This window comes from Ostrinia nubilalis, chromosome 27, assembly GCF_963855985.1.
Source record: "Ostrinia nubilalis chromosome 27, ilOstNubi1.1, whole genome shotgun sequence".
Lineage (NCBI taxonomy): Eukaryota > Metazoa > Arthropoda > Insecta > Lepidoptera > Crambidae > Ostrinia > Ostrinia nubilalis.
This window is the reverse complement of record NC_087114.1, coordinates 6,689,110-6,701,080: the sequence shown is the minus strand read 5'-3', so window position 1 is coordinate 6,701,080 and position 11,971 is coordinate 6,689,110. Positions and strand designations below refer to the sequence as shown.

Here is an 11,971-nt window from a genome sequence, read left to right as displayed (position 1 = left end):
CATGCGATGCCTGCGTACCAGTGACGTCACCCTACAGTTGTACATGCATTGCCACTCCAATACCTGCCGAAATTAGGGCATTAGCTAAGCCTGTTATATTGTAATTTATTGTTAAAAACTTATCTGTTGTTGTTTTTAAATAAATAAATAATTTTATTTTTGTTGCTTTTATGATTTAAAATGCAGACTGTATATTATGTACTTTCTTTGTCTTCAGTCATTATTACAATCAGAAAAAACAAAACGTCAGCTGTCAAACTTATTTCTGTCAAATCCTTGCTCCCTCAGAGGCCGGAGTTTTTCCAAAAAACTTAAATAATTTCTCTAAATTATAACATAAAACCTCCAAGATGGTTGAAGCACAAAAATATAGGATTGAGCAAGAAATGACCAATATGGTCAATGAGCTGGACAAAAGTTATTTGCGAAAAATGCAGGTAAGTTTTGAGGTTATGATCTCATGGCTTATGCAATAATTTAAATTAACTTTGATAAGCATTAGAAATAGGGCACAATGCTCGATAAATACCTTATTATACTATATAAATATATCTATAATTTTATAGAATATTTTTACAATTCATTTGTAATTTTATTTCCACAAAATATTTTAAAGTTGATATTAACACTTCCTGAAACATCTAAACTACACAATACAACTACTACAATGACTAAAAATCTGTGTATTTTGTATAAAAAATATCACACAAATAAGATGCCAAGATGTCTAAAATCTAAACGCTTAGGCCCAGAACAGACGGTGAAACGCAACTGCAACGAAACTGTAACTGCTAGTTACTTTTGAGTTGCATCTAAGTTTCTGCCATAGCGTCCGTTGAGAGACCACACAGGACGCGGCCAGTTTGAAACTTTCAGTTTCAGTTTCATTCATAAGAATCATCAGAAAGTTGCAATTACGTTTCACCGTCTGTTCTGGGCCTTACAATGACCATTAAAGTTATGACAGATGTTATCGTCCTCATCAGGTCATCTAGTCTCCACTGCAGGAGCACGACCCTCTCTAATTCACCAGAGGCAAATAGAGGATTTGGCCTGCACTCCCCACGCTGGCCAGACGGGTTGGGGAGGCGTATCAGAACATAACAATATGACCTATAAGATTTTAAACTTTCGCGTTCCATTTCAACTAAAATAGTAAGATACGGGTCTTACTATTTTAGTCTGCTTGTGACCACAGCTGCAGCATCGCAGCCGAAACATCAAGCTGTGAGCACATAATGTAACTCATTAATAAACGTCACGTTAAGACCCGTGTCTTACTATAACATGACCTATTAATGTCATTTCCAGGGAGACATGCATCGTTGTGCAGCGAAGTGCTGTGACGACACGCAGACATCGTTGGAAAGAGTGCACGGCTGCATCGAGAACTGTACCACACCGTTGAATCAGGCCAATAACTATGTTCAGGTAAGACGTTACATTTACAACATTTTATTGAAGTTCTGTCTATTGAATGTAGTTAGATACTTTTGTTAACTCTTACATCAATATTAATCCAAGATATTGGGTCATTTAAATGCCTTTAAGAGCCTATTTGCTTAAAATAAATGACTAATAAAAAAAAACTTATGAATTGAGAACAATGACTGGAAGTTAATGATACTTTAAGTTTATTAATTTAAGTGAACTTAATGGATTTCACTGCCACTTAGCGAAATATCTGAAAAAATATTGTCACTTAATTTTCAGGGGGAAATAAATCATCTACAAAACAGACTTCAGAGGTGTGTCATGGACTGTAATGATGCGGCCAGGGATCGATTGGGACCTGATCCTAGTCAGGAAACGGTAAGTTACAATGAATAGGTTAGATGTCAATAGTTTTAATTTAAAAGACAGTAACAAAAAATTAAAAATATTACATTGACTTGAAATGTTGCATGTAAGATTGGGTTCACCAAAATAGTCTAAAAAAGTTGATCTGTCTGAAAAAGTCGGCCATTTGGTGTGTGTGTGTTCGAAACAGACTACTATTCCGGTTCGATTCCCGCACAGTATAAACATTTATGTGCATGAAGAACATATTTGTTTGTATTGGACTGGGTGTTTTCTATGTATGTATGTATTTACAAAAAAAAGTATTTAAGTATGTTTATATCCGTTGTCTAGTAACCATAGTACAAGCTTTGCTTAGTTTGGGGCTAGAAGCGCAGTGTAAAATGTCCAAGGATATTATTTTTTACTAGCTATCCGCCCGCGGCTTCGCTCGCGTGGAATTTTGTCTGTCACAGAAAAACAATATCGCGCGCGTATTTGCTCACCGTTTAGACCTACCCTGGACTACGACAAACATTTTAAAACCAAAATCAGCTCAATCGGCCCAGCCGTTCTCGAGTTTTAATCAGACTAACGAACATCAATTCATTTTTATTTATATAGATAGATTTATTTGATGCTGACAACTCTTTCTGCTATCAGCTAGCTTTTTCATACAACTCCATCTTGCATTCATATCAGTCTGTCACAGAAAGATTCGTAATTGAAGATTAAAACTATCCTTACTTTTCCTTAAATGTATGTACGTAATGTACTGAATAAAATTTGAAATTATATCTATTTCAAATTTTATTCAGTACATCCTATATTTTTTCTTTCAGGTGGACAAAGCAACGATAGATTTCGAAAAGTGTGCAGTAAGATGTGTCGACAAACACATGGCGATCATTCCTAGCATGATGAAGACAATGAAGAAAGTCCTGGCCAGCGGCAAACCTCCACCACCGAAGAACGAATGATTATACTTGTATAAGGTAGATTACTGACCTCATTACCTTATTGTAAGGTACAAAACTATTTTCAACTTGCTATGGATATAATTTTAGTCGAATAATGAACAGTTTTTGTATTCAAACCAATGCATTTATTGATGCATTTCCACTAAGTAATAAAACCTAATCACAATTTTTTTTATGAAATAACAGATAATTGACGTAAATCTGTATTAATTTCTAGCTATAAACCTTTTATGAACCGATTAGTTCTAAACTTTATTTTAAGTAAAAGGCCTAAATATTGAAATTTGAATTTGTCTTAAAAATTATAGTATGAAGAGAGATTTGTCTCATATTTGGGGAATGTACTATATATGAGTAGTCTTACGCCCGTATTCACAAACATTACTATGAGGTCTCACAGTGCGCGTGGACGCACAAGGTCACACGCAAACCAATCACAGAGCTCTATTCAACGCTGTGCGTTCGATTTGCTGTGTCACTTAAGCAAACATCATTTGTAAATACAAGTGTTAATTTATTTTAAAAGGATGCCAACGATTTGAATTTCACCCTGTATTTTTGTAAAACTTAAAATAGTGTCATAATAGGTATCTTATATTCATAAAAACAAACCTATTTTCTGAATCATACAAAAATCGAAATATTTTGTAGTTATGAAAAGTTTAGTTATTGAATGTTATGAATTTTAGTATCACAAAAACATTGTTGATTTTTTTATTCGAGTCAGTATCACTTTATTTAATTAACTTTACCTTCATCATGATTGGTCATTGAAGGTCATAGCACACTTATCAACCCGGAAAGGGATCAACACCGTATCGCCTTAACGAGGCGTTTACGTTACGGTGCGGATAAGTGTGCGTTGAAGCAGAGTAAATACAAATGAGTAGGTCATCTTCATAGAAACGCCCGAGCGCGGGTTGTATGTGAGCGCGCCAATACGTATGCGGCGCGCACGCACACACTGACAAAATTTAGCGTGGATTAGCGGTGAGTTGCTCACATACAAACCGCGCTCGGTGCGTTTCTATGAAGATGACCTACTCATTTGTATTTACTCTGGTTGAAGTACCTAAGGAGTTTCATACAAAGAATACTGACCGCCTCGATTTGATACGTTTGCGATCCGTTTTCGAGTTGATAAGTGGTGCTTCGTTCTTTAGTCTCCACTGCAGGAGCACGACCCTCTCTAATTTACCAGCAAATGTAGGATTTGTCCTACACTCCCCACGCTGGCCAGACGGGTTGGGGAGGCCTGATGTTCGCATATTTGTCCCTTAGAGTAGGCGCACACCGTTGATTTTTCGTCGGCTGATAGTTTAGTCGGGCAGTTGATCAGTATGGGCATGTATGGGAGTGCGCACACTACGCCGATTCGATTTGGCCGATTCTTCATACAAATTAAAATCGGGCACAACTATCGGCCAACTAAAAATCAACGGTGTGCGCCTACTCTTAGTCGCCTCTTACGACATCCATGGGAAGAGTAGGGGTGGTCCTTTTTTTCTACTCTTGCGTAACTAAAAAAGTATTTTTTCTCCTTTTTTACACTGGTTAAAATAATACTGACTCGATTATTTTTTTTAGAGTTTAGTGAGTAAAAAGTATAGTTTTTATGTGTGGTTATTTTGGATGATTGTTTTATAGTTGTATTATAGTGTAAATAAATGGTAGAAACATTTACATGGTGTCTTTTTTTATGTTAAATTTTCCTAGTTTTCAAGCAAAGATGGAAGCTTTTTTAATAGACTATGTTACTTCGATAGTGAGTGTAGTGGAAGTTATTAAATGAAAAGAGTGGACTGTATAAAATTAATTGTCTATTCGGTATAAATGGCAATGCCAGATTTTGTATGGAAGGTGGCGTCCTTTTTTTTTCGCGCGGCCATCGACCAAGCTTTGTTTTTTGATTACAAAATAGTGTAGTTGCAATTTCTTACAAAACTTCGCGCAAAAAGCAAATCTAGTATGTAAATCATCAAACTTCTAATGCTCGTAACTCAGTTCAGACTGAGTTTAGAGGTATACATGTCATAGTAAGTTTGGTTTATTACGCTATTTTGTATCCAAAAAACATGGTTTGGTCGATGGCCGCGCGAAAAAAAAAAGGCGCCAATTTCCGGCATTGTCTTTTACCATGATATTGAGACCGTTTAGTGCAAAGTCGTTGAAGAGAGTGCGTCAGGATCGTCTTCTTCCATGTTCGCTCGCGAACCGAACATTGCTCGTTCGTTCGCCGAACGCTCGCCGCTCCCTCCGGTCACGCCGCCCGCGGGCAATGTCCGTGAGTAGACAGGCTATATGTCTAGCGCTTAACTCAGTGCCTGAGGTATGAGAGCGGCACGGGGAGTGTTTTTGTAACGTCAAACGTCAGCAAGACTGTAATTTTTTTGAAGTGACTTGTAAGTACGTAGGTAATCGTCCAAAAATATCCAAATTCGAAATCGCGCCGCTTCGTCTTTATCGTCGCTGTTTAGGGACATAACGAAGCTATTTCGATATTGAATCTGTCACGAATCTAACGTTGAAGGCATACAAGGCATACAAAAAGTGACATAGCGAAGCGATTTAGATATTGAGTCTGTCATCAATGTAGCGTTGGAAGACTTGGAAGCAGATACAAAAAAGGGACATGACGAAGCGATTTCGATATTGCATCTAACATAAATGTAGCGTTGTCTCTTGTAAATTTTTGTAACTACCTAGGAAAAAATAAAACAAAACCTGTATTTAATTGTAACCTAATGACTTATATTATATTATTTTAGTGTGTAGGAAAGTAGTGTGTAATTCACAAGAATCTTTCAAATCTGTCCGTCTTTCTCAAAAACTTCAATCAGTGAACAAAGAATGGCTGTCTATTTAGCATTTAGGAATAGGTACAGCGTTCGTCTTTAGTTTTTTGTAACTAAGTAGGTAAGTAGGTAGTAAAAATAAAACGAGACCTCTTATAACAAATAGGTAGGTAGGTATATTTTCATGTAATTCACAAAAATGGCGGCTGCACGCACACTTGCCTCAGATATTTAGTACACCCAAGCACCGGCGGCAGGAGCGGCGTCGTCAACGCAGCCGGCACCGACACACCGCGCGCGGTGACCGCGGGCGAGCGTAGCTAGTGCAGCCGCTGTTCTATGTCATTTAAAGTTACTAGCATAGGGACAAATGTCGAAGCGTTCAATGTAGATTCCTCCAATGCTACTTTTGATTCGATTCGTTTACAAAAAGAGACATATCGAAGCGATAGCGATAGCGATGTTGAAAAGTCAACATCGAAATCGCTCGTGACAGATGTCACGCTCACGAATGTAGCGTTCTAACGCTACGTATATACCTACTACTTATTATACTTCGTTGTAATTTACGAACGAAGCGATTTCGTTATTCAATCTGTCACGAATGTAGCGTTGGAGGTACACATAGCGAAGCGATTTCGATGTTGAATCTGTCAGTAATGTAGCACTGTATTTTGTTAATATTGTAACTAGGCCTTGGTATAAATAAAACAAAACTCTTGCAACTTATGTATGAGAAAAAGGTATATTGTGTATAATTCACAAAAATGGCGGCTGCACGCACACCTGCCTCAAATACTTGGTACATCCAAGCACAGGCGGCAACGGCGGCAGGAGCGGCGTGGTCAACGCAGCCGGCACCGACACACCGCAACCGCACGCGTTGACCGCAGGCACGGTTACGGGCGCGCGGTACGCTGCGGTAGGAAGAATACCGCAGGAGGCGCAGGTGGGGAGACCGCAACCACAGGCTGGGGTTATCACTGGGCTGACGCTGGTTGGGATTCTGGAATAGGAGGTAATTACCTGTAGGACATAAAAGGGAAGCCTCCCAAAAGCACCTGAAAGGCACAATCTTTCGCTGTTTTCATTTAGTCACTGCCAGTAGCTATCAGTGCCAGGGTATACAGATGTATACCCGACTGCGCCAGAAGGAGGGTTATGTTTTTAATGCACCATGCTTGACATGACTCTCTTCGAGAATTAGTTTTTACTACAGTTCTTTAAACGTAAAAGACGAATAAACATTTTTGCAAAAAGGAACTCAACTGCTTCAATAGTCATTATAATCCCAGTATAACGCTTTAGGCAGGAACTTAACGCAAGCACCAAGAACTTGAGCCATTATCAACAGAATTTTTACGACTTACTTAGCTGTATCGTAATAGTAGTAGGTAATAGAAAACCAAACAAACATCTTGAAACTGATTCTTGTTACTCTCGACTTAAGACCGTATTTTGCAGTGTACCGTAACCTACCGATTAAGAACTGCATAATATTTTTGAAAATTCAACCCACCTGCAATCCAGTCCGCAGCCACAAGACACCGGCCCGCGGTCACAGGTGAGGGCAGTACGTGCTTGCACATCGAGCACTGGCGGCAGGACTTCTATTATAGGGTTATACGCTAGCGGCAGGACTAGGAGATGACTGTTTTCTACTGGTTTCGGTACACTTGCGCGAAAGACATGAGCGCGAAAAGCCATTTGAGCGCTTGACACTTGCGCGAAAAGACATGAGCGCGAATAGACGTTTTCGCTAAAAGACATTTGGACGAAGACACTAGCGCGAAAGACACTAGCGCGAAAGATACTACCGCGAAAAGACATGAGCTCGAAAGACACTATCGCAAGAGACATTTGCGCGAAGACACTAGTATGACGAAGATAAGTTCCTGAAAGACTGAAGCGATTTCGATTTTCTTTTCTCGCTTGTACTCGTATCTTGGAAACGGTCCGTACGTCCTAGCACAAAAATAACATCAAATTCACAAAACTAAGTAGATTGTCCTGGGAAAGGCTTATTCCTCTCGACATAAGAGCTTATTCCTAATAAACCCACCTGCAATCTAGTCCGCAGCCACAAGACACCGGCCCGCGGTCACAGGTGAGGGCAGTACGTGCTTGCACATCGAGCACTGGCGGCAGGACTTCTACCAGCGGGTTGTACGCTAGCGGCAGGGCAGGAGATGCCTGTTTTGTACTGGTTTCGGTACACTTGCGCGAAAGACACTAGCGCGAAAAGCCATTTGCGCGCAATGACACTTGCGCGAAAAGACATGAGCGCGAATGGACGTTTGCGCGAAGACACTAGCGCGAAAAGACATGAGCGCGAAAGATACTAGCGCGAAAGACACTATCGCAAGAGACATTTGCGTGAAGACACTAGTATGACGAAGGTAATAGTAAGACTATAGTTCCTGAAAGACAGAAGCGATTTCGATTTTCTTTTCTCGCTTGTATCTTGGAAACGGTACGTCCTAGCAAAAAAATAACTAAAATTCGTAAAACTAGGTTGTCCTGGGAAAGGCTTATACTTAATTCAACCCACCTGCAGTCTAGTCCGCAGCCACAAGACACCGGCCCGCGGTCACAGGTGAGGGCAGTACGTGCTTGCACATCGAGCACTGGCGGCAGGACTTCTATTATAGGGTTGTACGCTAGCGGCAGGCTAGGAGATCCCACTGGCGGCAGCAGAACTGCTGCTTTGGCTTGCATCTGTCAAAAAGAATAAATTAAGCCCGAACCTTACTGGCTAAGTGTGAGAAGTATAATATAGGTCGAAACCTCCATTTCATTCATCATTAGCTCTCCACCCGCGGCTTCGCCCGCGTGGAATTTTGTCTGTCACAGAAAAACTTAATCGCGCGCGTCCCTGTTTCAAAAACCGGGATAAAAACTATCCTATGTCCTTTCCCGGGACTCAAACTATCTCTATGCCAAATTTCATTGAAATCGGTTCAGTGGTTTAGGCGTGAAAGCAAGACAGACAGACAGAGTTACTTTCGCATTTATAATATTAGTAGGTACTTATAGATTAGAGGCTCGTGCTCCTGCAGTGGAGACTACGCCCTTATTCACAAACATTACTATGAGGTCTCACAGTGCGCGTGGACGCACAGGATCACACAAGAACCAAACAGAGCTCTATTCAACGCTGTGCGTTCGATTTGCTGCTTCACTTTAAGCAAGTATTGTTTATGTACGGGTGTAAGTTTTTAAGAAGCGTCTTTTAAAAAAAGTTGTGATTTCGAATTATTGAAAAGGAATAGTCTATTACTTACACTCGCTAAGCCAATGCAGAGAAACACAAATATTAATCGGCACGTCATTTTGTTTATAACTAAACAACAAATTACTAAATTAAACCTAATTCCAAAAGTATTACCAGTTATATACCTCAGATAATAAAATGTTACGACAAACTTAAGAATTTGTGGCCCATATCGAATATTGGGAAAGTTGTTTATCAAAAGTGAATCAGTAGTTTGAAGCAATATGATTGGTGAGTTGACTACTACTTCTAAGGTTCAATTTCCAGGCGAGACACGCCATGTAAAATATACTCTCAAAGATTTCCATAACAACCGGTCCTGTACCTTCTTCACCAGATCGTCGGTCCGCCAAGTGGGAAGCCTACGTCTTCCCGAGAACTTTTCTACCTCAATACATAGCAGAGCAAAATTGATGCGTGTCAAGAGACAGCTTACGATGGAAGAACCACATAAGCGTTCTTATAGAGATACTAGCGGCCCGCCCCGGCTTCGCATGGTTGCAATGGAATTTCCCTGCTTTTCTCTTCTATAACATGCATGTTTTATACCTATAAAACTTCCTCTTGAGTCACTCTATCTATTAAAAAAACCGCATCAAAATCCGTTGCGTAGTTCTAAAGATCTAAGCATACCTACATAGGGACAGATCGCGAAAAAAGAACTTTGTTTTATACTATGTAGTGAAGAATCACTTTATTTAGCAGTAGCTTTCCGCCCGCCGCGGCTTAACCCGGTTGATTTTTTGTCTGTCACAGAAAAACTTTATCCCGCGCGTCCCCGTTTCAAAAACCGGGATAAAAATTATCTTATGTCCTTTCACGGGACTCAAACTATCTTTATGCCTTTCATCAAAATCGGTTCAGTGGTTTAGGCGTGAAAGCAAGACATACAGACGAGTTACTTTCGCATTTATTATATTAGTATAATAGATAGTATAGATACGTAGTACTTATTATTATTCTGTGGTATAGTATAGGTTTATATAGTATAATATTAGTATAGGTTTGAATTTAACACAACATTTTTAGCAACTGTCCTCTAGGTTTATTTATTTCTGAATAGACTAGTACCAATAAGTTGGTCTGGAAGAGATTGTTTCATAGCTATGAGACCGCCTTTAGACACAATTTATTGTGTCTGTTATACCTATCTACCTGAATGTGCTATATCTGGGAATAGAACTTTGTATGTATTTTCGAGCGTCGAAGTTTCTAACCATCGCGGTTCGCACAATGTGGTTACAGAACTTAAAAAAAGATAAACTTAGGCATTACTGATAATAAGAACTAGAATTCTCAGTATTATAATCAAACTTATGTAATGTAAACATTTTATTTACAAACGATAAATATCTATATCGATACAAATAGATTTACATAAACTTATTACATTTTGATTACGTTATAAGTATTATAAAAGGTAGGTTACTGTATCTATCGTGTCATTAAATTTTGATAAACGGTAAGTACCTACATAGTTGATATTTTCTACAATATTGTGAAAAATATTTTTTAGAAGTTTAATGCTAATTTTACGGCATTAACTATAGAACTTTTGTTTCAAAGTAAATCAATTTTAACCAAAAACCCGACTAAGAACTTTCTGCGATATGATGGTTCTGCTTTTTAATTAGGTAGGTATTCGGGATATTAAAGTTATGCTTAAAGATGATTCTGATTAACAAAATTATTAGTTTTGAATGTATGCCAAATGAGTGTACCTATGCGTAACGATTTTCTATGTATAGAAGATTATGCCATACGTTGTTATGCATAGTAAAAAATTATGATTTAAAAAGTTCTGCGAAAAAAGGCAGAACCAGTACGAGGGACTAACGTAACTAGTAATTTGTGCTATTTAAAAATGTATCTTACGCTTAAAGGTTACTCTAGCATCTGAATTCATGAAAAACCTAATAATACAATATCTTTTTTTTTTCAGTTAATATGGGCCGGCTATGCACCATCATATTCACACTGGTAGCAGCAACACTATCCACCACAATGGCGGCGTGCCCTAGAGCCAACTCGAAACTTCTAGACGATATCCTCTCTCCTGCCAACGCTGAGAGAGCCTTACAAATCCTTCGATTAGCAGCCGCAGGAGCCAGAGCTACCCCAAGCAACCCTAGCTTCAATTTACTGGAAGATATAGTCGCTTCTAGGTACTTGCCTAGTTCAGTATTGCCAGCGAAACCTCTAGTGCAAGAACTCCGAAGAATACCACTGCCACGTCGTCAGCCAGTGGTAGAAGTCGCACCAGCGTATGCCCAAGAAGTATATCCGCCAGTGGTGGCGCCAACAGTGGTTCAAGAGAGAGTGTATCCCGCCATGCCAATCCCGCAACCGTGCGCGGTGGCGACGGCAACTCCTGTTGCGCCAGAAGTGTATCCTTCCGCGCCAGTGCCAATGGTCAATCCGTTTCTGCCAGCCGCGTCTCCTGTTTCCGCCATTGCACCGCCCACTTCAAGTCTGCTCCCGCCAATGGACCCAACTCAAGTGCGGAGTCACTTCTTGAGAAAGATACCTATTCCGCCGCCATCTTTGTAGTTTGTAGTTATTTGTTGAGTTTGACTATTTATGTATTATGATTATAGTCTTTGGTTGTAATTTTACCAGCATTTTATTTACCTGTCCACGTAAAGGTAGCAAGGAAGCGCTGGACGCAGGCCGCTACCAATCGATCAACGTGAAAAGCATTAGGGGAGGCCTATGTTCAGCAGTGGACGTCCTATGGCTGAAATGATGATGATGATGATGATGATGATGATGAAAGGTTTTTATAATTTACCTATGTATTTTTTTCAAAGCCTTCATAGACCCGAACTATCTCCATTATGTCCATTATGTAGGTACAATCAGCGTTCGTGACACCCAAAGTAGCCAAAAAGTTCGCAACACGTCTTTGTTACAGTTGGATTAAGGTTGTGTTGTCTTTGGTCACTTTGGATGTCATAGATTTATTTGACGCTGACTGTACTTCTAAGAATTTCTAGGTCGTTTGACCATGTTTATAAAATCTAATACAAGGTGGACCTGATAAGGGTAGCAGGAAGGCGCTGGATGCAGGCCGCTACCAACCGTGCGATGTGGAAGTCATTGGGGGAGGCCTGTGTTCAGCAGTGGACGTTCTATGGCTGAAA

General features: G+C 39.7%; 1 protein-coding gene across 1 annotated transcript; it reads left to right on the top strand.

The window, feature by feature from the left end:
* The first annotated feature begins 268 nt into the window (after window positions 1-268).
* Window positions 269-4,442, top strand: LOC135085047 (protein FAM136A). Its single transcript, XM_063979830.1, has 4 exons — window positions 269-437; window positions 1,312-1,431; window positions 1,714-1,812; window positions 2,622-4,442. Exons 1-4 carry the CDS (start codon window positions 351-353, stop codon window positions 2,757-2,759), a joined length of 444 nt encoding a protein of 147 aa, XP_063835900.1. The 5' UTR covers window positions 269-350; the 3' UTR covers window positions 2,760-4,442.
* The last annotated feature ends 7,529 nt before the right edge of the window (window positions 4,443-11,971 follow it).